The 25,655-nt window shown below is 38.5% G+C and overlaps 1 protein-coding gene across 4 annotated transcripts in view; it reads left to right on the forward strand.

The window, feature by feature from the left end:
- The window catches only part of ANKS1B (ankyrin repeat and sterile alpha motif domain containing 1B), a 1,093,013-nt gene that overhangs the window by 796,126 nt on the left and 271,232 nt on the right, over window positions 1–25,655 (forward strand). For all 4 annotated transcript variants that reach the window (XM_029953701.1, XM_029953700.1, XM_029953698.1 and 1 more), the window contains one exon: window positions 11,730–11,882. In XM_029953701.1, coding sequence (XP_029809561.1) covers window positions 11,730–11,882 — 153 coding nt within the window. The remainder of the gene's footprint in view (window positions 1–11,729; window positions 11,883–25,655) is intronic.

Below are 25,655 nucleotides of genomic sequence, written 5' to 3' on the forward strand. Positions count from 1 at the left end.
TGGAGGCTCTGAGAAAGGACATGGTTTTTAAATATCAAATAAATAGAATTGGTATTCAGAACATTCCTTATTTTCTGAAGACTCAAGATTGGGGAATTTTTTTTGTTGTTGGGACTAATCATGTGCAAACAGTTTTCCTGACTGATAGTAGCATTAAAATTTCTATTTTAAGAGCAAATCATGGGCATCTGCATGGCTCAGTCAGTTAAGCATCTGGCTTCGGCTAAAGTCATGATCTCAAGGTTTGTGGGTTCCAGCCCCGTGTCAGGCTCTGTGCTGACAGCTAGCTCTGAGCCTGGAGCCTGTCTTCTGATTCTGTCTCCCTCTCTCTCTGGCCCTCCCCTGATCAGTCTTTCTCTCTTTCTCTTTCTCTCTCTCTCTCTCTCTCTCTCTCTCTCTCTCTCTCTCTCTCTCAAAAATAAATAAAAACATTTAAAAAATAAGAGCAAATCAGCATGCTACATAATCATTGAATATCTACAGGAATGTCAGAAGATATATACCATCAGAGGAAAAAAGTGATCCAGTATCATTTTCCAAATATAATTCATACCACTGGTGGGGCTTGAAAATGGCAATCCTGGTGAGCATCATTCAGCACCTTACTCTAGTTGCAGTAAATCTCCTTCATCTTTAATCTAAGCTCTTGTTTCATAGAGGAGCTTTGCGGCAAGGAAACACATCAAAATAAATAATGATGTTTAAAGAAAGTATCTATGGTCAAAATGGTCTCCACAAGGATTTTAGAAATGAAAAGATGGTAAAAACATGTCCTTTCACTGAATTTTTAAAAAAACTTTTACAAAAAACTTCAGAGTGAAGTGCAATAGAACAATTCAATAATATCATTCAACTCCAGTCATCATGTTTATGGACATGAGTGGTAGCTCTGTTGGTCTCTTCACCACAACCCCACAGATCTTATCTGGCAGATAACAGCCAGTCAGTAATGCTGCTGATAGCAGTTACTGCATGTGTGCATAGAGATGAAGCTGACGAGGCCAGTCTCTGGCTGGCCATACACTCACACTGCTTGCAAAGTGATAAAGAGACAGTTGTGTAGTTTTTGCTATTGTTGCCATCTTTTTCCTACTATGATTTAAAGAGCTTGTGTGTTTGGACAGCTCCACTTCTTTACTTGTGGTCATTCCAGTGCCTTTGATCAAAAGGGGTACCCCTAGGGGTGCCTTGGTGGCTCAGTCTGATAATCATCCAACTTTGGCTCAGGGCATGATATCACAGTTTGAGATTAAGCCCCACATCAGGCTCTGTGCTGACAGCTCAGAGCCTTGAGCCTGCTTCAGAGTCTGTGCCTCCCTCACTCTCTGCCCCTTTCTCACTTGTGCTCTTTCTCCCTCAAAAATAAATAAACATTTTTTTTAATTTTTTTAAAAGGGAGCCCCCTCATCCTGATGGCTAGAGGTATGACTAGTCTGGCCAATGACATCACCCCCTGAAGTTCACAAGCTTACTGTTCTGTGGTACAGGATGTTGATCACCCCTGTGTCTTGAAAACATTTCTTAATAATGCATACTTTGTTGTTGATTGCTTTACTTCCAGTTTAGTACACAATCTAAGGCATGTCAAAATAAGGGAGAACTCAGTCCCTCTCTGGGAGAGACTTTAGTTTGTTTCATTTATTTCTGAGATAGAAATTACAGGGTATTAAGAGACCATCCAAAGCACTTTACTTTACCTTTACTCCCCCAAAATGTAGTGCAAAGTAATATCCGGATATTACTCTTTCACTGCTCCTGCCCTGTGCCTAAATTAGGGAGTCTTCAATTGTCTGAACACTCAAGAGACCCCATGTTGGCAAGGCTCAGTTGCTGATGGGAAAAAATACAAATGTTACCATTACGTGCAATTCTAAGTCCATAATGACATCCAAACACAATGTACTTACTTCTGATGGTTTAAGTTTCTTCCCATTCTTTTACAGAAATTGTATCCATAATAGTGTCTGATTCAAGCCACAGATTTATACATGTTATATGTCTTCCTCCCCTGTTGCATATGTATAACCAGAGACCTATCACACCTCATTTCCTAAGAGTAGTCACAGAGTTTTAATCCTTTTGGTTCCCACAGAAGGAATCTCATTATATGGGGTATCCAGAGTCTCAGACTCCAAAAAGGATATTTTCCAAAAGATCACCTGAAACCTTTCACAAATGAGATAATATGTGTGAGATCGCTTTGGGGTCTTCAAAGTCTCATATAATTGTTAGGTGACATTCTTATCATTAATAGTCTTATCCATTCTGCAGACATGTCTCTCCCAGCAAAGTAGCACTGCAATAGCACTTAGATGGTGATGGATAGACTTTTTTCCCGGGGCCCCATGGTCAGTGGATCTTCCTTTCTCTTTCATGTTCAGTCAGTCTTTTAAGAGCCACTAATGAAATAGCACAGTGATGTCTAAGCCCAGGTCTCAAAGCCTATAGGAGATCTGATCCTCACACTACTTAATGGACCTGCATTTGGACTAGGCAGCACATGGCTGCTAGCACTGCTTGTCCTGGTTTATTTTGGGAGCTGCTATTAGTCTGAGTCTTGGGTAGCAGCAGGACAGAACAGAAGAGGCTGGAACAAGGAGCAAGAATAGAGGGAGGCACTGGACGACATCAGCTGTCTGTATTACAAAAGTTATATCAGGGAGTCTGAGAGTACAAAGTACATCCAGGTGGGAAAAGAGAAGCCACAGTCCATTGCAGCTTCATAAGTAAGTTTAAGTCACCGAGCCTGGTCCATTGGGGCTGTTGCAACCAGTAGGTTTACATAAATGTTGGTCACGTTTCTGTGTTTGTATCCAGGGATGGCTGCCCCTAACCATGGAAGGACCTTTACCAGTATTTCACATACAAGGATCCAGCTCTTACCAAGTCCAGGCCCTTAAAACTGTTTTAATACAAAGATTATTAACCCTAAAGTTACTCCAGCTATGCCTCTCATCCTATAATTTCCAAGAAAGGCCACCAAAACCCCAAAGCAAAAGATAAGCCCTCTATATCATCTCAATCTCCATTGCACCTGTGGATTCATATTTTCTTGTATATCCCAAGCCCTCATTTCTCACTTTTTCCCAATTCCTGGTCTTTGTGCTTTCTCAAACCTTCCGTCTCCCTCCTTCCCTTTCCATGCAAACCCCAATGATGTAATCCGAATAGCTCTGGTTACTGCTGCTCCTTTCTCTTCCCTCTGCCCTGTGCCTCAACCCAGGGCAGCCTAGCCTCAGGCTGGGTCCCACGCACGCTTCTCTGTCCTCATCTTAGTAGACCTCTCTGCAACATTCCATCACTGCTGACTACATCCTCTTCGAAGCTAAATTTCCCCTGCCTCCCTTCTTATCTTGACTATTCCTGTTTTTGGTCTCCTGAGTATAATTCTTATCTTTTACTTTGCAAGTGATGGTTTGTCCTCACACCACTTTTCTCACACTACACACCCTCTGCAGTCTCATCCGTGCATGATTTCAGCGCCCACTTACGATAAAAATAACTCAGATTTATTGAGTGTTTCTGTGTGCCAAGTACGGTGCTAAACTCTACTTGCATTGTTTCACTGAATGCCTGTGACTACCCCCAGTAGATGTTAATTTTATCTCTCACATTACTAATCAGAAAACGATGCTAGGGAAGATGGAGTACCTTACTCAAGGTCATACAGCTAATAAGTGGAGAAGCCAAGATCCACCTATAGACTTCTCCCCCACATTTAAAGCACAATTCTAAAGCATCTATAATTTCTCATATCTCAGAATTATGCATGTCACCTCAGTCTATTTCCTTTTCTTTCTCATTTAGTAACATCACCATGTACCCAGATACAAGGTGTCAAAGCTAGATACTTGAGGTTTTCCCACAATTTCCCCCTCTTATCTCTTGCATAGTTTATCACAAAGGGATGACAGTGTGATTGACAAAAAGATGCCAACAAACGCAGTAAAAGGGAATGAAGTTTCTTTTAATGGCAACGAATGTGAAAATTAATGGCGTCACAAAACAAGTGACAGTGCAACATACTGTCAAATGGAAGTATAGGCTTCCTTAAATGTTATGTATGAAATTCCCTTATTTTCAATTCTGTTTGTATTAGAGGAAAGGCTAAGCTGCTAGAATAGAAACCTCCAAAATGTAGTGGTTTAAAGAATAGAACATTTACTTCTCCCACGTAACAATCCTGAAGTAAGCAGTCCAGGTTTTCAAGTTGGCTCTGCTCTGTGCAATTCTGGAAGGACCCAGTACCCTCCATCTGTTGCTCTGTCATTCTCTAAAGCACTGCTACTCAAAGTATGGTCCATGGACTGACAGCATTAGCATTACCTACCAGAAGCTTGTTAGAAATACAGAATTTCAAATTATCCATCCAAACTATTGAATTAGAACCTGCACGACAACAAGATTTCCCACGTGATTCTTTAGTACATTAAGGTTTGAGAAGCATTTCCCAAACTCTGGGGTATTATTTTGCCTGTGTGGTTAAAGCTGGGCTGCAGGCACGTATGTTCCAGTTCATGGCAAGCCAAAAAGAAAAATAAAGCGACTCTAGAGTAAAGAACCTACCTTTTAGATTGAAGGTGACCTGGAAGCTTCTTTCACTGCTAACTCCAGTTTCTGTCCCAGCTTAGGTTTTCCCCACACTTTAGGATTCAATGAGTTGAATCAGACGGCCTTGCTGTGACCCTCTGTTAGAAAAGCCTACTGACTGCCCACCATCCTGCCTCTCTGACTGCACACTGCGCCTAGCTCCCATTCACATCCAGCAGTTCTGCAGGCCCGGGAGCTGTCTCTGTCTAGCTCTGTCCTGCCAGATGTTCCTGCTGGGAAGAGTCACAGTACTCCTTGTGGATGCTGCTGATGACTCCTGAAACAAATATGGATGCCATCTGACCTTTAGCCTAAATGTCCTACGTTGTTTTTTTCCTTACTTTTGCCTTTGGGCTTCTTTTTCCTTTACTGAATAAATAAATCTGACACTAATTTGATATCAACTTACAAAACATAGAATTGCAAGATTTAGGAATTGGTATTATTGGCCCAACACCATCATTTTATGGATGAGAACGCTGAAGCTTGGAGAGGTGAGATCATTGGCCCTCAGTTACACAGCTTGTTAATAGTAGAATCGAGATGCTGGGCTATGGAAACAAAGCCCAGTACATTTTTTTTAACACAGCATACTACCTGGAATTGGGTCTTGGTTTATAATCATTTTAAGTATTTATGCAACATTAATGTTAGTCATAAATATAACCCTCATAATATGTAGTACAAAATACAAATCTCCTTTACAAGTGGATTCCATGCCACTAAAATTAATTTGTCACTTAATCTTCATGTGTTCATTAAATCACTTAATTTAATAAACATTTGGCAAATGCCTGCCATGTATGAGATGCTCCACTGGGCACATAAAAGATGAAAAGATGGCTAAAACCTAGTTTCTTCATTGAAAGGATGACAGTCTAATGAAGAAGATGGATACATCTCTAGCTATAATAGAATTATATGAAAATTACTGGAAAAATCTTGGGAAAGATATAATTAATTTTGACTTGGGAGTAGGAGTAGCATTGGAGAAGGCTTCACAGAAGAGGCAATATTTAAATAAGACCTTTTAAGAATGGATAGCATTTCAACAGGAGAACAGAGGCCAAACAGTATTTCTGGCAGAGGGAATGATTTGAACAAAGGTACAGAGGTATGTGAGTTATAAAATGGACTATGCCCTCAAAAAATCATACTCCTAAGATCCAGATTTACTGAGTTTTGGATTAGTAAGGATGCAGGACATAAATGTTTACTAGATGACAGCCAGAAAGCTTGGGAAGGATGTTGATGTTAGCTCAGCTCTGCATCCCTGGTCTTTCTCAGTCTCATTGAGATGCCTTCGGACTCATAAAGAGTTTGGATCATTTCATGTGTCACTTTGGGTAGGCCATGATACCCAGATGTTTGGTCAAACTCCAGCATAGATGTCAGCATGAAAGCATTTGTTAGATGAAATTAACATTTAAATCAATGGGCTCTGAGTAAAGCAGTCTGCCCTGTGTTATATGGACGGACCCCATACAATCAGCTGAATGCCTTACAAGAACAAGACTGAGGTCTCCCACAGAAAAAGAGGGAATTCTTCTTCCAGACTGCTTTCAGGCTTGGGCTGCAACATCAGCTCTTCTCTGGGTCTCCAGCCTGCCAGCCTACCCAGCAGATCTCAGGACTTGTCAGCTTTTGAACTTGTGCATGTGTGTATACACATCCTATTAGCTCTATTTCTCTGGAGAGCCCTGACTCCTATAAATACCAAGGATTTTGAAATTAAAATATGACTCTATTAGTCAGTTTTCCCTTATAGGTCAAAATTTCAAAGCTTTATAGCAATGAAAAATATATTTATTTTTCTTAATCATGAGTTTGCAGGGCAGCTATATAGTTCATCTAACTTCAGCTGGATTTGCCCAAAGTCCAGTAATCCAGGGTAGACTCCAAGCATTGGGTTACAGTTAGGTGACTGCTCAGGCCCCTGTTATTCTTATAATAGAGCATAAAAACACAAAAGGAGGGGTAGATCACAGAAGTAAAGAGCCTTACTTATAAAGTGCCATACTGACACTTCTACCTGTACCATTGGCCAAGCAAGTACATGGTCAACATCACTAGATGGAGAAGTAACTCCAATCACAATGGATACAATGCAGAGGCATAATTCTAATACAAGGCACAGAGGCATAATTCAAGGAAGAAAGTGAGGAACTGTAAATAACAATTCATTATACTTGAGTGATCTTATCAGATGTATTTCTGAAAAGTACCTGTCTGCTTGGGAAAGGCAGAGTATAAAGAGATTAGCAGGCATAAACCCTTTTTAAAACAAGATGGAAATGGAATGAAGTAAGGGAAAGAGAGGAATGAGAGAGGAAAGAAGAATCTTGATTAAAAGTTGATTAGCGGCTAAAGGACCCAATATAATGCAGTTTCAAAGCATAGGCTAAATAAACAAAAATATGCATGAGCCTAATTTAGCGCATGGTGAGAGAAGAAAACCAAGCTATTAAAGACCTATTATATTCAAAGTACTGTGCTAAGCAATTTACATGCCCTATAACATACAATCTTTACAACAACACTGGAAGTAGATATTATTGTCAGATTCCAAAGTCCATTTTGGAAGGAGGGAACTGAAATCAAATTTATGAGACTTGTTGCCTAATTAAATATGATAGTAAAACAGGAGGAGAAAAGTATCTCCTAAGCGTCTATTTGGGAAATGATGTAATATTTTCCCACTAACTAAGATTGGAAACATAGAGGGATGGCCAGTTTGTGAGCTGCAGTAGATACATTTTTGTTGTGTGATAGCTATAGGCCATTTATGTGAGGAATCCTACAAATGCTTGGAAATTTGTATCTTAAAGCTAAAGAAGAGAAACCAGTTTGGAGGGACACAATAGAAATAGAGGCCAAAGCATTTGTTGTGCAGTGGATGGACCTCGAGGATGTCATGCTAAGTGAAATAAGTCAGGCAGAGAGGGACAGATATCGTATGTTTTCACTCATAAGTGGAACAGAGACACTTAACAGAGGACCATGGGGGAGGGGGAGGGAGAAAAAATAGTTGGGAAGAGGGAGGGAGGCAAACCATGAGAGACTCTTGAATACTGAGAACAACCTGAGGGCTGATGGGAGTGAGGGAGAGGGGAAGGGGGGTAATGGGCATGGAGGAGGGCACTTGTGGAGCTGAGCCCTGGGTGCTATATGGAAACCACCTTGACAATAAACTATCAAAGAAAAATAAGAAAAAAAAAAAAGAAATGGAGGCCAAAGCATTCCAAGTATGGAAAATAATATTAGCAAAAATACAAAAGTGTCTTGCACATACAGTCATGTTCATGGCATGGCTAGAAACTTAACGTACTATTTAGGGTACACCCGGCAGAGTAGTATGGGGTTAATTTGAAAACATAAGTTGGCACCTGATCGCAATTGTCCTAGAATTCTGGAATAGGACATTTGCACTTTTACCGAGAAGGAGCCACCATAGGTTTTGGTGCAAGCGATGACTTAAATACTTGGCTTTTTGGAAAACTGATGCGGCAGCATGATGGAAGCTGGACCGAAAGTGGGAGACCACATGGAAGGCTCTTGCATTAGTTTTCGTAAGCACTAACAAGAACCTAAACAGGGTAGTGGCAGTAGGAACAGAAATGAAGGAACAGATGGAAGAATTGCTTCTAAAGAAATTATTGTGCAGCACAGTAACCATTCTGCATACCATTAAATATGTGTCAAGTTAATTTTGTAACTTCATTTGGCTCTAATGCTTTCCTCTCTTCAGGTACACGGAGCCTTCATAATTTATTGGTCATCTGTTTATATACTGTCTAATTAAGTGTTATAATTTCCCTGAGGGAGAGACTATGACTGTTTTGTTCTCTACTGTTCTATAGCATTCATCAGAACAGACACTGACTAAATATTTATTGAGTCAGTGGCTGGATCAACGCTGCCCCTGTACACATTAGCATGTTCATCTCCAGGTTCTCTTCACTCTTGCTTTCTACCTTGCTCCCATCTCCCATCTTCCCACCAAATATGTTCCTCCCTCTCACCTCCTTAAGGTTGCTCAGGGAGAACTGGCCTCACAGGAGGAATCAGAATACTACTTAGCAGTCTGTGTTAAGTCAGATACTGCTAAGATTTGTTTTTTTCAATCCTACATTCAACCAAGTTCAACTGCTTCTCTCTTTATAATTTTTTAATGACATTCAGACATATCCAATAACTTTCCAGTCATGTAAAAATATTGAAAGCTTAGTTCCAATCCATTTAAGCCTCTAAGTTCATTCCCTTTGACCTTCCTCTTCCCAAGTTTAGGTTTTCCCCAATGGACTGGAACCTCGCTCTTTTCTGATTTTAAATTTCCTGCCACTGAGGCAAGAAGGAGGGATTGGTAGGGTTTGCTTTGAAGAGTTCTAGGTGATATCCTTACCACTTCTCTTTAGCCAACTCTGACCATTAGCCAACCTCTGTGTAGCACATGACAAATAATTGCTGTCTCCAAGAAGTAGCGTGTGTGTGTGTGCACGCGCACCTGCACGCACAAAGTTTTCTGGTATGGGACATCTGACTCTTCCCCAGATTGATTCAAGGCTCCCTAAGCTTGTCCCTGTATCTGCTGCTGGGGTCATCAGGTTCTGGATGGCTAACAGTAAGACCTTTGCTGTTAATTTCAATTCCAATGAGCCTCTCTTCCTTCCTTCTTGCCCTTTCTCTAGTTATTTTATTCTGTCAACTGGGACAGTCAGGGAGTTTCCTGAGGCTGCAGTGAGCAATCAGAATTGTAGCATTGGGTCAACCACCTCTTAATAAGTCCTGGAGAATATCCCTAGCCCCAGTGTTTTTTATAATTCTATGGAATATGAGGTATTTAATACCGTAGTGCCTTAGTGCCTTTGGAACCTAATCTTCAATTTTACACATATACAACATTCAGTTATTTGCAAGTGCCACTAAACTTCATTTTACAACCCCTGAGTTGTCATTTACATTTGTAGCTACTGCATAGTAAACATCGTGTTAAGTGTTACTGAACGTTCAGGGAGTAGTTAAACTGAGTCAGTCCAAGGTACAAGTGACATACAGAAGCCTGATGCAGGTCAGATTCTAATGCAAATGGTGAGTTACACCATAACTCCCAATAGAGGACATTTAAACCTCAAAATGGAAAATAGATTGGGAACAATAGGAAAGAGGAAAGGAGAAAAGATAATTTAAAAATGGAGTAAATATAATCCCAGGAGAATAAAAGAGAGAGAAAAGGGTAGAAGAAATCCTTAAAAGTATAATTGTCTTGACCTTTGATTGAGCCTATGCAGAAGGAAAAAATAGCTCTAAATTCTATTTGGCAGATATGTGGGAAATTTAAATATAGACTGTATATTAGGTAATACAACTTTATCAATGTTAAATTTTTTGAGTGTGATACAACCAAGGCTATGTAGGAACATGTCCTTATTCTTGGAAGGTGCATGCTGAAACATCAAGGTGTGAAGTTTCATGATGCCTACAAATAGTTTTAAGGGGAAAAAAATCTTTCCAATGGTTCACCTAAAACAAAAAGTGTGTTGTATGCATGTGAATGAAGACATGGGTAGAAAGAAAAAGGTAGAAACCAAACCAAACCTTAGGTGAATCTGGGTCCAGAGTATTCTGGAAGACAGAGAGATGCTCCTCCAGGCTCTCTCATCAAAGAAGGACTTGCCAGCAGCAGGGAAAGTGGTCAGCAGTCTCCAGCTGTCAGCATCTGCAGGTCCGCCTCTGATGCAGAGAGCGGCCTCACTAGAGTCATGCTTCTCCCATGGCAGCTACATCCAGGGACGAAGAGTGGTGAGGCACAGAGGCCCAGTCGTGCTGCCCAGCACAGGACCTCCCATAACTGACCTTTGCCAGAGCTCCCCACTGGGTTCACAGAGGCTTCACCGGGACACATCACAACCCATCTCCTCTTCTGCCCGACCCTGCTTCTCATCCCTCCTTTCTCAGGTGTTGATCCCTAATGAACACCTTGAATCCAAAAAACAAACCAAAAAAAACAAATGGAAGAGTGAGAAGAATCTCCAAAATGAGAATGCCTCATAGTGACAGAAAGCCTACCATGTTTGGGATTAAAATCTGAATCCCTGACAGCCAGACTAATCTTTTCTCTGCTCACAAATCAGCATCATCTAGATTTCCATTGATATTTATCTCCTTGAATCTGAAGGGAGAGGAAAATCAATGTATTTTTCCCAGCTTTGCTATTCCCATCATGAATTTCACTGAAGGATCACATCGGTTGATGAAGCACCACCCGTCTGTAATAACTGAAGTAAGAGATACACGGCATGGCATACAGAGCAACACCAAGTTAGAAGTGAGTTACTTCAAAATCCAAGAACCACAAATTCAACTAAAATTCCAAATAAAAGCTAGAAGACTAGAATAATCATACAAAATTTTAAACCCAGAAGTTTCTCTTGCTTAAATTACTTTCACACTCCAATTTAAACTGAGAAACATTATGCTGCTGTCACACTTCTTTGTTCTCCTAAAGAAAAAAAAATCTGTATATAGCTGACGGAAAATAGGAACCTGTCTGCCAGCAAGTTCTCTATTCATGTCGAACATACTGTAGAGTCTATGCAGAACACACGGTCTTTAAACACCCCAGAGCCTCTCCTTCACTGCTTCACACGGCAGTATGTTTGTCCAGCGTGTTTGCACTACCTACAATACATGTCTTGCATAAGCATGAATGCCTTTGGATGTTTAAGTGCATTATTTTCACATGCTTTGATGTTATACATATGAGAATTATCATCTACATTTTGGGAGCACAGTTTCTTGTGCCTTCAGCATTGAATTTAATACTGCTCAACTGACATGATTTTAAATTCCATCCAACAGAATGTCAATAATGTTTATAACAGAAGTTTGACACATTTCGTTTTCTCAAATATGGAGTGGATACAGCAACTAAATTAGAAATTTCTGGGTGCATTTGTGAAAACTAATTCAGTGTGAAAATTATTAATGACAGATTTGTGCATAAAAGTATTTTGGTTTTCCTTATTTTCTCATCCAAAAAGGTCTGTTGCTTCATATCAGATGAATTTCCAAGGGGCAAAATCCATTGTTTGACAAAACACAAAGTAATTCTAATCCTAATGTGATTTTTTAAATTACAGATGAGACCCATTGGCCATGATGGCTATCATCCCACTTCTGTCGCTGAGTGGCTGGATTCCATTGAACTAGGTGACTACACCAAAGCCTTTCTAATTAATGGCTACACATCGATGGACCTGTTGAAAAAAATCTGGGAGGTTGAACTTATTAACGTAAGTTGGTCTCTTAAAGATACCTTCTCCATTCAACCTTTGTTAATGAAATTCCTGTTGTAGGTGGGTCATTTTTTCTTTCTTTGTTATTGTTTGGACATCCATCAAGAATTTACAGATATGCCTTCTGCTTTAAATATATGTCTGTCTTGGTTCCAGTCAAGTTTCACGGTCACCATCTTTCAAAGTTTTGATGTGGGCCGCTAAGAGGACCCTCAGGGTGTTGTGCATTATCCAAGGAAGGTTTCTAAGCATTTTGAGGCTTTCCATTTTAGAAAATTTAGTCATTTTGAGATATGGACATGATCACAAATAGGCTCCCATCCTGACCTCGCTTATATTCATTGTTAAAGATTAGAGTTATCATTTTTAGTTTCTTGTCTCTATTATGTTTCCTTTTCTCTGTTCCTTGACTGCATATATAAACCCTATTCTTCTTGATAACACTGCTTTTGTTCTTATTAAATAGGGTGCTGTACTATAAAATTTTCATTTGCTATAGCTTATATCTAATCTTAGGTTGTCTCTGTTTTATTTATATACTTGGCAAATATTTTCTATAAAAACTGGACAGTATATGTTGCCATGTATTCAGGCCCAAAGAGATCACCTAGGTCTGCAGAAATAGTTTTAATGCTGATACTTTACTCATTTCATTTTTACTGCTCTTTTATTTCTAATGGCATCGAGGAATGAAAGAAATGAAGAAGTAACATGTACTTATCCTGCTTCACATTATATTTGGCACCGTGAACATGCCAGTGAAAAATCACTTAATCTTTTAGAGAATTTCTTAGATTTAGATTTTATATTCTAAAACTGAAAAAAACACCCATAAACTGAAACATAAAGCAAATAAATATCTGCTCATTCAAAAGAGATTTTTTTCTACTCTTTATAGAACTTTCTCTCCAAAAGTCCAGTCTCCACATATTTCATTACATTAATTATTTTAAATGACCATTATTCTTTGCTCTTAAAAATCTGTTTTAAAAATAGTATCTTTTCTAGAACATCTCATAAAAACTATTCTTTAAACCAAAAATCAACTTTAAATGGACAAATTTTTGGCTCCTTCTTCTAATTTGCCATCAGTTCCTCTTTGCTCTCTGTCCTTTCTCCCTCACAAAAGCTATCATTATTTCAGAAGAAACCCATTGTCTGACTAAAAGCCTCTGATTAATTCTGTTCTTAATCTGTGTGGCAACACAGTGGAACTAACAGAAATTGTATTGCATTTTGGTTGCATCAAGGAGACTTCAGTTCACCACTGAGAATCCAATATTCATTTGATGACTACTCTTAGCCATTTGTTAAAGGGGGCCCTTCCATAGATCAAACAAACGTGTTTCCAATTAAGAGACATTCTAGTCAATGATACAACTTGACAAATATCTCTGTATATCATCTTCTGAGTAATATTGTTCCCCGCTGAAGAACAGATACTTAGATAGCACATGAGTCACTCTCTTAACTGGCATTAGCCATAATCCCCCATTGAAAAGCAGCGATTCCAATAGAATTCTATTATAAAATGTTTTCTTTGAAGCAAGGATCACAGAAGCAGGACTCTCTCAAAATCCAAATGCTGGGGCTAACGTTTAAGGTGTGAGCTTGGACCCACACTGTTCCCAGGGCTGGGAATACCAGCAGCCTAGGCATCCTTGTTCAATCACTACGTCCCCTGTGGATGACTACAACGACTGTAGGTCAGTGATGCTCTGAGGCCCCAGGTTTGATGTCAGGGCTCAGAGACTGATCCATCAGCACTCATACACCAGCCAGCCTTGAGCTGGGACAGAATACTAGCCTTTTCCACCCATACAGAGTCCTTAAGCATTTTCCCTTTGGCTACATTTACTGTGATACAGTCTGACGTCAATCTGGAGAGAAGTGTCAGTCACGAGCATTGTATCAGAATTGGACAACATAGTCACTGTGTCTTAGCTCTTGAGGCCAAGTCCTCTGGCCCGGAGTGCATCTGCATCTAACACCAATGCTGTATATTTTCCTTAATCTGATGGAATGTAAGGTTTGTGACATCTACATGGGCAAGTTCATACTCTTGATGAGGAGGCTATGCAAGTCATTTAATTCCGTGGATATTTTTATTGTAAACAAAAATTAATCTGCACCTTTAGACTTGGAAATCAGAGAACAAAATTTTTATGCCCACTGGTACTGCTACAAGGGTAGTTTATTTGATGCTTTAAGGTTGTTGGGTTTTCAAATGAAAGAAAGGCAAAATTTGTGGCTTCTGGCTTACAAAGCTTTAGTCTCAAATTCAAGACTTTAATTTATCCCAACTGATGAGGGAGACATCCAAATATAAAATAATCTCATATATGATATATGGACCTAGTAATTCTATATTAAGTACCCATAATTTGTTGTTTTCTACCCTGAAGAGAATGTGCAATTACTTTGATTTAGAGCACAGCTTGTTTAGAGAAATTTACATCCTGAATCTTTGTAGTGAGTGGTTCAGTTTAAGGAAACCAAATGGCTTCAATAACTATTGTTGTATGTAACATGAAAAGAAAAGTGCAAGGTGGGCTGTCTTTGATACAGATGTCTGCTGTTGGAGGGGAGGAGGGTGGGGGAGGTTGGCTCCTGCTATGATTACAAACGCCTTCAGCATCACTAAATAGTATCGATTAAGCCTCAAATGTCACATGGTTTTTTGTGTGATATCTGAAAACAGTAACTCAGTGAGTATAAGTTTATTTGAAGTATTTTCATGAAGAAATGAAAACTATATAGAACTGTGATTTGAAAAGTACAAATACATTTAAAATTGTAATCTTTCAAAAAGGCCCAAAGATCTTTTTTTGGCAGAATGCGTTATTGTCTTTGATAAACAAGGTTATTTGAATAATCTATAAAAGATTTTGGTCACAACACCACCCAATGCATAGGGATGAGGGAGAGTAGTAGAAATCTTGTTTCTTAGTATCAGCATTCTCAGCAGTGGAAATCAAGCACAAAGAAACTTTTAAGATGTAGGGTTTTACAGGCCCATGTGTGTCTAGACTTAGAGAACTGAGTGTATGCCAATAATTGTTCCTTTCATTACCTAATCTTTGCTTCCTATTCATAAGCTGTTTGACTAATAGCTCTGTTTTGTCTGTGTCTGCTACTCTCATTAATAACATCATTAATACTACCTTTAATTTTGTATTGATATTTTAGTGTTCTATGAATATATGGAGAGAGATTGTCAGGAAAAGTGTTCTCTCTGCAGATGCTAGTGGGATAAACCTCTCCCTTCAATTATAGTCCTCTCCAAAGGCTTGTTAAGAGAGCTAAAAACTAGTTAGCAGTGCTCAGATACATGAATTTTCTTTACTCAGAAGGTCACTCAGGCAAGTGTGCACAACAGTTCCTACTGCTATGGATAGCCTCAACAACTCTGCGTGGGGGGATTTTTAGATAAAAGGGCTACATATTTTCTCCATGAAGTATGTATGGATAGTTATGAAAGTAATCCATTTCCTAAACAAAAAATGTATTGCAATTATGGAAAACAGTGTTAACTTATTTTACCTACGAAGGTACACCTAACTGTGCAACTATGACGGAGATTTGGCTAGATGAAATAAATTTTAACACTTCCCAATCTATTAATGTTTAGGGGTGCCTGGATGGCTCAGTAGTTTAAGTGTCCAGCTCTTGGTTTCAGCTCAGATCGTGGTCTCAAGAGTTGTGAAATCAAGCCCTTCATAGGGCTCCATTATGGGCATGGAACCTGCTTAAGTTTCCCTCTCCCTCTGCTCCTCCCCTGTTCATGTGCATGCTCACTTTCTCTCAAAAAAATTAAAATTAAAAATTAAATTTATTAGTGTGTGAATCTCAGTGTAGAACATGTAATTAATTCTTCCCATTGGCTTTATCATTATTTACTAAGGAAATAATTCTAGCCAATGCTATGATACCTTACAATATTGATAATGATCAAAATACCCATCAAAAAAATACTCATCAAACAAAATAAAATTCAGCTTAAGTGCATTTTTAATTCTCTGCTCAGAAGTACAAGAATAGCTTTAAAAATCTAATTTCAGTAGCTGTGTTCTAAATACCTTTGGGTAGAATCAAAATAATTAAGGTAGCAATACCCATATGTATCTCTTGAAAATCATTTGGCTTATTCTTGCAGCAGTAAATTGATTAAAAGATCATGTGCTTCTAGGCTCACAGCTACTGAAACTATACTTCCATCACTCTTTTATTTAGGACTGTCATATTTTTGGTTTTTTTGGTTTTGGGTCTTGGTTTTCATTTTTGTTGCACTGTTGTTGATTAAATTTCTAACTTTCCAGGGAAATTTTGATAATCTAATCACTTGGAGATGTACTAAGAATCTTTCAAGTTTCATATTCTAGTTTTGTGTTAAATCTTTACTTGTGTGACTTTGTTTTAAGTGCTATATGGTCTCATTTGTATCAAATTTAGACTCATTATTTGCTTTGATGTTTTTATTTCATGATCCGCATTATAAACTCTCACTCCTTTCTACCCTACCCTTATCATTGTAACTGCAATCTAGTTTACTCCTTGAAAGTCTTTTTTTGCATGTGTGAGTGTGTGTGTTTGTGTCTGTATAAATGTATTGGGTAAAGGCAAATAGTTACTTATACTCCTAACCAAGAAAAATAATGAGCAAATTCATAAGTTGTAGACGATGTAAGGGGAAGATAAATGTTATAATTCCATTTCCAAACCAATTATTTTAAGTAAAAGGTTATGTCTTCACTCTAGGACATTAATAAATGAGAAAAATATTCATATTTCCACACCAGGGAAGCTACATCATTAAACACTTCAAATGTTAACAACTTTAATCAAAGCCAAAGGCTTTAAAGTAAATTACTGGATATGAGTATTCAAGTGTAGAACAAACTTTATAAATTCTCCATGGATTTAAGCAATTCGCTTACACCCATGTATAGCACAGCTGGCTCTCCACAAGACTTCAGGATAGCTAGGTATGGCCTCTGAGCTAGAGACTTTATCAGGTCTGTATTGGGCAAAGCCCATGAACTCTATTACTCTCACTCCCTGCATCTAAACTGCAAGCTCTTCTAGGAACTCTCTGGAAGCTTCCATAATTTTGCTCAAGTTTTTGAAAAAGCACTCTTCTCCCTTCCTTACATGAGAGGAATAATCATCTCCCAAGTAAATACCCCCTCCCAGTGGTTTTCAGCCCTGGGGGTGGTGATGGGCTATGCTGGCTCCACTATCTTTCAGCATATTTTGCATATCTGCACCTATTATACCCCTCTCAGCTTTGGGGCCTTGCTCTACACTCAGAATGAATTAGACTACAGTAGAATATACTTAAACATTAAAACTTCACTGGAAGCAATATAGCTTTTCTTTTGCATTCAAAGTAAATTTACATACTTTCAGTGCCTTGGGGTCAATATTATAGAATAGGCACTACTGAAGTGCTGATGCCAGAATCCGTAAGACACACACAGACATAAACAAGGTATTTGAGCCTGAAGAGAGCACTCAGCAACAAATTAATTTCATGAAGAACTAAAGCCCTCTGATTATAGCCATTTGTGAGCCACCTCTGTACAAAAAAGAAAATCATGTTCTATCTAGAAAGGTCTACTATAAAAAAGTTATTTTAGTGGACAACTGTTTTGGGGGGGTTTCCCCATCCAGAGTTTACTCATTCTTCTCCTGATTAAACTCAAAACATCCCTAATTTCCTCTGAAGAAATCTCCTGTAGTGTTCCACATTCCATGCCTGAACATATGACTTAGTCAAGCTCAGCATCCCAGCCTTTCCCCTGACTCCCATGGACTACAAAGTATTCCTCATTAGGACCACTGTTAATTCTTCATAATTTGGAGATCCCATAAAATATGAAAATATGGGACCTGTTGTTCAAAACTTATTTGAAACTCTTAAGACAATGACAGCAGAACACTAAGCTAAGCACAGCCTCCTTCGAAGAGCAGGCCCTTGTGTAACCTCCTAAGACACACCCATAAAGCTACCCCGGCTCCTCGCTCCTTTGTTTTATAACTATATTTCCATCCACTGTCATTCTCCTTCTACCCAAAGACCTTCCTTTAACATTTATATACTGTGGGACTACTGGTAAAAAGACTTTATTTTGCCTTTATTTTAAAGAACCGTTTTTGCTGAATATAGAATTCTACAGTAACTGTATTTTAGAGATGTGGACCCACCAGCCTCTCTCCTGCATTATTTGTGATGAGACCTCTGCTGTTATCCTTTCTTTTTTCAGTTTTGTTCTTGTTTCTATTCCTCTGCATATAACTTGTCTTCCCCCCAACCCCCGCCCCTGGCTGCACTTAATGGTATTCTCTTTATTACTGGTTTTGAACAATTTGACTATGATGTACCTTGATGTCGTTTTTCTCATGTTTTTTGTGTGTAAAGTTTTTTTTTCAACTTCTTATATGTGATTCTTTTTAGATATTAGTTTTATCTTAGTTTTCATTAACTTTGGAAATTTTTGGGTCATTCTCCTTTTAACTTTTTTGGTTTCCCATTAAATTCTTATATTTCTCCTTTTTCCTTCAAGTTTTCAAAAAAATTTTTATGGAAGTATAACACACACACACAAAAGTCCATGTACCCTCCATGTATCATTGTATTTTTGCCAAAAACTTACACACATGTAACTAGCACCCAGAACAAGAAATTGAAAATTACCAGCACCCAAAAGGCCCCTCATAGCCCCTGCTAGTCTCCCCAGAGCCCCCTAAAGCAACTGCCCTCCTTACTTTTAACAGCAGGGTGCAATTTGCTTGTTTTTGTATGAGCTTCTTTTGTTCACATCACATGGTACATAGCTGTGGGACTGTTTATTCTCTCTCATTGCTGGATAATATCCTGAACTTGTTTTTATGGCTTTATTGAGATATAATCCACATATCATACAGTTTCTTCATTTATAGTGTACAATTCTATCAGAGTTATGCAACCATCCCCACAGTCATTTTTGCTGTAGTCAAAAACATATAAAATTTGCCATGTTAACCATTTTTAAGTATAAGTACAGTGGTATCTATTCACATTGTTGTGTAACAGATCTCTAGAACTTTTCATCCTGTGAAACTGAAACTATGTCCATTGAAAAACATTCCCCCATTCCTCCTCTCCCCATGCCCTGCAACCACCATCCTATTTTCTGTTTCTAAGAGTCTGACTACTACATTAGATACCTCACATAAGTAAAATCATGTAGTATTTGTCTTTTTGTGACTAACTTAATTCCCTTAACATAACGTCCTCAAAGTTTACCCATGTTATAACATATGATAGAATTTCCTTCTTTTTAAGTCTGAATAATATTCATTGTATGGATATACTATGTTTTCTTTATCCATTCATCTGTTGGTAGACATTTAGGTTGCTTCTACCTGTTGAGTATTATGGATAATGCCTCAGTGAACATCATTGTACTAACATCTCCTTGAGATTATGTTTTTAATTCTTTTGTATATACATCTAGAAATTGGATTGCTGGTTCATATGGTAATTCAATTTTTAAATTTTTGTAAACCATCCATACTGTTTTCTATAGTGACTGCACCATGGTCATTATTTCTTAAAATATTATTTTCTGTCCCACATTCTCTCTCCCCTGCTTTGGAAACTCCAATTATATGTATATTAGGCTATTTGAAGTTGGGCCACAGATCACCAATGCTCTGTTCATTTTCTTCAATGTTTTTTCTCTGTGAGATTCATTTGGATAATTTCTATTGTATGACTTCAAGTTTACTAATCTTTTCTTCTTGTAATATCTAATCTGCCATTAGTAACAGTCAGTGTATTTTTCTCTCCGTGATTGTAGTTTTCATCTCCAATCATTAGACATGAGTCTTTTTTATATTTTTTCATATGTCTATTTAATGTGCTAGATCTTTCCTCTAATATGTTGAACATGTGAAATGCAGTTACAATAACTGTTTTAATGCTTCATCTTCTAACCCTAATATCTCTGTCAGTTTGGGATTGGTTTCAGTTGATTGATTTTTCTCCTCATTGTTCTTGGCATGCCTGGTAATTGTTATTACATGCCAGGCATTATTACTTTACTTTGTTGGGTATAGGATATTTTTGTATTCCTGTAATTATTCTTGATGTTTTGTTCTGGGACATAGAAAAGCTCCATGGATATACTCTGGCCCTTTCAGGTCTTGCTTTGAATATTCATCAAGCAAGCCCAGAGCATCATTTATTTAGTCCATGGCCAATACTTCCATTAGTGGGGCAAGATGCTTCTGAATATTCTAACAATGCCCTGTGAGTTTCTAGATTTCCTAATCTGAATATTGCAAACTATTACCCACCCCATTTGTACTCTATGTACTATTCCCATTAATCTTTTCAGGTATTATTTTTTAATTTAGCTTCAAACAGTTCCTTTATATGCATGTGCTCAGCAGTACATCCTCCTCTCTAGTACTCTGCCCAAAACACGGCAGCCATTTCAGTCTCTCTAGACCCTCATCTCCATCCTCTCAATTCAGAGTCTCCCAGGCTCCCTGGGCTCCTCCTCCTGCATCATCACCTGGGAATTCTCTCAAGGTGATAAGCTGGGGCAACTGAAGTTTTCACTCTGTTTGTTTCTCATCTCCTAGGGATCAAGGGCCTTCATTGTCTCATTTCAACATCGTAAAAATCAATGTTTCATATATTGTCAGGCTTTTTAGTTGTTTCAGGTGAAAGCAGGGTGGGGATAAATCCAATCCCTGTTAATCCATGTTGGCCAGAAGCCCAAATCCATGCTACTTTTGTTAATCCCTATAGACTAGGGCCCATAGCTAAACAATCAAACTGAAATAATTGGTGATGGCATCTGGGCACCGGAAGTCTTTTAAAAGCTCCCCAGGTGAGTTTAATGTGCTGCCTGGGTTGAAGACCATGTCTATAATCAGTGGGGAGCCATTAAAAGGATTTTAATCAGTAGAATGACGTGATCTGAAGAGTAGGCAGGGGCCAGAAGCCAACACACTCAAGAAGAACTGACTGGGAGGGAAGGAGCTGAGTACAGCAATTTCGAGCCACAAATATATTAGGTATGACAGTAATAAAATTTGCATGTCTGTAGAACCTGGGAGTATCTCTCAGTTGAAAATGCATAAATATAGAGTCGATTTTCATCATTATATCCCTACATATCAAGAAGAGGGTAAATTATAGTCAATATTCAAAGAAGGTTAAGACAAATATAAGACATTTCAGAAATGCTTTTCAATAGTGGCTAAAACTTTTCAGTTTGACCCTTAAAAACTAAGCCCTGGTTATGTAAAAATTTTGCTTACTGTTTATAAAGTAAAGATAGGACATATGGTATGTGTCAGTGTTTCAAATGCACCCTCTCTTCTTTCATCTGTCTCTGAATTCAGGTCACTCAACTTGGAATCCTACATCTGCCACTCAGTATGCCACCTTAAGTCACTTACCAACTCTGGGCCTCAGTTTCTCATTGGTAAAGCAAAGATAACGGTATCCAACCCACTGGCTTCATAGGTTTTCTGTGAGACTCAATATCACCTGAGAGGGTTTTTTTTTTAATCAACCATCCCTTTCTCTTCCCTCTCTATCTTGTTTCCTTTGCCTCAATCTCTCTCTTTCTCATTTCCCCAGCTCCATCTCCCAGGGAGGCTGGGAGCTTGCCAGCTCCCCTAGAGCATGCATTCACAGCTTGGTTGCCCTTTGCTTCTCACTCTCAGTCCTCACCTGCTGGAACCTAGGAAACCCTGTTTAATATGCAAAGTCCAGTCTCTAAGAATCGCTGTTCAGCCTCTCTCTTGCCCCCTTCCCAATCCCAGTCCCTTCCTGCTGTGCTGTCCTCTCTATCTCTCACTCCCAACAGCTAGCATCTTTCCCTACCAGCCCCACCCAAACCCTCACTGCTTGGTGCTGTTCAAAATCTGCACTCCAGAAGCAGATGAATGTCAAGGGGAATGACTCTCAGCTCATGCAGCAGCATTCAGGATACAGCTGCTGAGGATCTTCCCCCAACTTTTTTTTTTTTCTGACCATGCTGAGGTACAAAATTGTTTCTTTTGTTTTCTCCCCCAACTACATAGCACTGATCCTTGACTCCCAGCCTCTCAGTTCTCTTTATTCTTGAAACAAAACACCATAGGGCAGAGCAGGGGAATGGCTCAGAGGATAGGGGTGTACTCATTTTCAATTTATCATCCGTAATCTTAAACCTTCTAGAATCTGTTCCAAAGTTGCGGTGTGATGATCCATAAGAGTGGGAACTTCTGACTCCTGCTTGCAGTAGTTGGTATTTCTCTACAATGAAATTGCTCCTTTTAAATATACAGTATTGTTAATTATAATAAAGTCTGTTAACTTTTTTCTGCATTTTGCTCAGATTTCTAATATGGTATGAGGACTTTTGTTTCTTTAAGAACTCTTCTCTGGAGATATTTAGGGCAGAGTCTGTTGCTAAGGAGATTCGTGGATGTTGCAGTTAAATAGGTAAATATAGTAAACTGGATCTGTGGAGCTTTGAGAGGGGAATAATTCTAATGAATTATTCCTATAGTGCAGAAAATAAAGAGGAAAAAATGCTCCATAAAATGCAAATACACTTTTCGTGCTATCCAGATGGAGAAATGCTCTGGGTCTTCCTTGGGAGGAGATCTGAGATCATACTGAAAAGATAAACCTCTATCTTCTTAGAGGAAATGGAATCCAAAGAGGTATTTTTCTTAAAAGAAAATTATTAAGAATTTTGAAGCCTGACATATGAGCTATGATGAAAGAGATTGACAATAATTAAAGACCCAGAGTAAATCATAAAGATTAACATTTTTACTAAAGTATGTATATAAGATTTGTGTTATAATCAGCCCATTATGGGAATAATCCAAAATGCTGAGAAGAAGGATTGAGATTAGGTAGGTGAATTTGTAGCTTGGGATTTATATCTGCTTTAAAGATGTTTAAGGTTGATTTAGCGTTTCAGTCTAGCTATTTTGCTAAAGACATGTATTATGTTAAGTTGAATATCTGTGGTCTCAAATTATTTTTGAACTCAAGCAAAAAGCTATTCCCTTGAACCTCAAAGCATGTAAATGACTTACAGTACAGACCTTCTGACTGGCGCCCTGCCGCCACCTGGTGGCAGCATACCTAAAGTACATGGCAAGTGATCATAAAACAATTTCTTAAATACAGAAACTAATTGCAAATTCAATGCCAGTTTTATTTCGATCCCTGTTTAAAATACGAATATAACAAAACATGAAACAGGAATATTTTATTTTTATAGATATCAAACACCAAGTTCAAACACCGTATGCCTAAAGCTGTTCAACAAAATGGGGAGGGAAATCCTCTACTGTGCATTCCACCAATTAGATTAATTTGAGATAGCAGTGCCCTTTTAAATGTGTGTGTGTGTGTGTGTGTGTGTGTGTGTGTGTGTGTTTAACATGTAAATATATATATTCTCAGAGTCTTACTTTAGTGTAAATTGCTTTTGGGAGATAATTAGATTTTCTAAAACTTAAATGAGATCATTATCTTTTTAAAAATTATATTTCATAGTAGCTGTAGGAGAAAATATATTAATTATTTTATAGACTTTACCCTCAAAAGAACTTCCAGACTAATGGGGAAGATGGCCGTTTACACTAGCTGTAAGAAAGTAGTAATAAGGGGAACTAAATATAAAAGTGGTTTCCCATCCCACCTGAAGAAAGCAGAGGTGGACAGAAGAAATGGTCAGATGAGGGGACCAGTAGGGAAAGCAGTCAGCATCGACAGTAAAAGCATTGAAGCTCTAAAAGCAATGTTCCAGGGTTTACCTGCCCATTTTATTTCTTATCATTTATCAATTCACTTAACCTTCTGTAAGTTTCCCCCTAAAGTTTCCTTGCCACTAAAATTTGAATAATATCACCTATCTTCTAGGTAATATTGTTGTCAGGATTAACTAAAATAACTTAGTACAGTATGTTGTACAATGCTTTGCAAATAGAAAACATTTAATCTGTTTCCTGGAGGCCAAATGGAGGGGCAGCTCCCAAGTTCCCAAGATTTATGGGACACATTATCAGTTATCCTTTGTCACAGCAATGCTATGCAACAGTCTGTCTGCAAATGCAGTGGCTTAAAGCAATACACATTTGTCTAGCTCATGAGTCTATGGGTCAGTAATTTAAGCTGGACTTGGCTAGAAATTTCTTCTGATCTCAGTTGGCTCCCTCACATCTGGCAGTTGGCTCTGGTCTGCTAATCTGTCAGCTAAGACAACTTGGCAACTTGGCTCTTCTCCATGTGCTCCATCCTCAACATGCTCTTCCAGTCATGTCCTATGGCAAAGACGGAGAGAAAGAAATGAAAATGTGCAAGCATATTTTCAAGCCTCTGCTTATATTGTCTCCTAACAATTGGCCGAAGGAAGTTACATGACCAACTCAGAATTAAGTTAAGAGGGGAGGCTATAATTCACCTCTTGACAGGATGAACCGAAAATGCACATAGTAAATGGCTTGGATGCAAGTCAAGACAAGAAATTGAGACTATTAGTGCAATCAATCCACCACAAAAGAGAAGTTTTGATTTGAGAAAAGAGAATTTTAGAAGTTTGGATGGTCTGATTGTTTCTAAGCCTCCAATCAGAATACATGAAATCTAAACCATCTCAGAAAATCTAAAATGATAAGTGGTGCTAAAGCATGGGAGCCTACGGGGAAAAAATGGATAGGGTACTGAACTAATGGATAGAGGGCTTAAATATATGGAAAACTGGAGATAGGACCCTCCCCCAACATTTAACAAGTAGAGGAGAGTAACTCAGATGATAAACACACTGTATAATAATGGATTTGCTAGATCTATAAAAAGCTGAAAACTTGTGAATTAATTGATTATTACACTAAATTATTTTAGAGAATTAAATGCTAATGTCTTTGTCTAATGGAAAATCATTCTCATCCCTTGCTCAAATATTTGCTGTACAGCACCTCTTTGCTCAGAGTGGGTTTGTAACAAATATTGTGAAAGAAGGAGAAAATTATATATTTCATTTAAAAACATGCCTCTAGAATATATAAAGAACTCTCAAATTCAATAATAGAAGATAGATATCCAGATAAATTTATGAACTTATGAACACACCCTGGAGTGGTTCCTAATAAGCCCCATTCTTGTAAAATCATCTTCCACTTGAGTGCAGGTGTTCTGTTAAGAACAAGCTTGGCTTGATTTTACCCAATTGAATATGGCAAAGGTGATGAGATGTCAATCCTTTGATTACCTTACCAACAAATATTTTTTAATTTATTTATATATTTTGAGAAAGAGAGAGAGTGAGTGGAGGAGAGGCAGAGAGAGGGAGAAAGAGAATTCCAAGCAGACTCTACTCTGTCAGCACAGAGCCTGCCGCAAGGCCCAATCTCACAGTTTGTGAAATCATGACTTGAGCCAAAATCAAGAGTCAGATGCTTAACTGACTGAGCCACCCAGGGGCCGCAACCACAAATTTCTTTAATTGAATGTGGTTTCTTAGGTTGACTCCTCTAGACAGACATGAGAGTAAGAGCAAGAATAACAATAGTACAGTAGTAAGAGTTTTAGTACCTTGTCCTCCATCTTGCCCTTTGTCAATCTTGCTCAAGGTCTTGTCCTCAGATACCCTCTCTTCAATTATAGGCTCTTGGACAAGATCACCTATAGAAAGACTTCAAGTTGATGGCTGGCAGGCCCACATCTATGGCTTTATTCCTGAGGTCCCAGCTCTTAGTTCA

Source organism: Suricata suricatta, chromosome 10 (assembly GCF_006229205.1).
Source record: "Suricata suricatta isolate VVHF042 chromosome 10, meerkat_22Aug2017_6uvM2_HiC, whole genome shotgun sequence".
In the NCBI taxonomy this organism is placed as follows: domain Eukaryota; kingdom Metazoa; phylum Chordata; class Mammalia; order Carnivora; family Herpestidae; genus Suricata; species Suricata suricatta.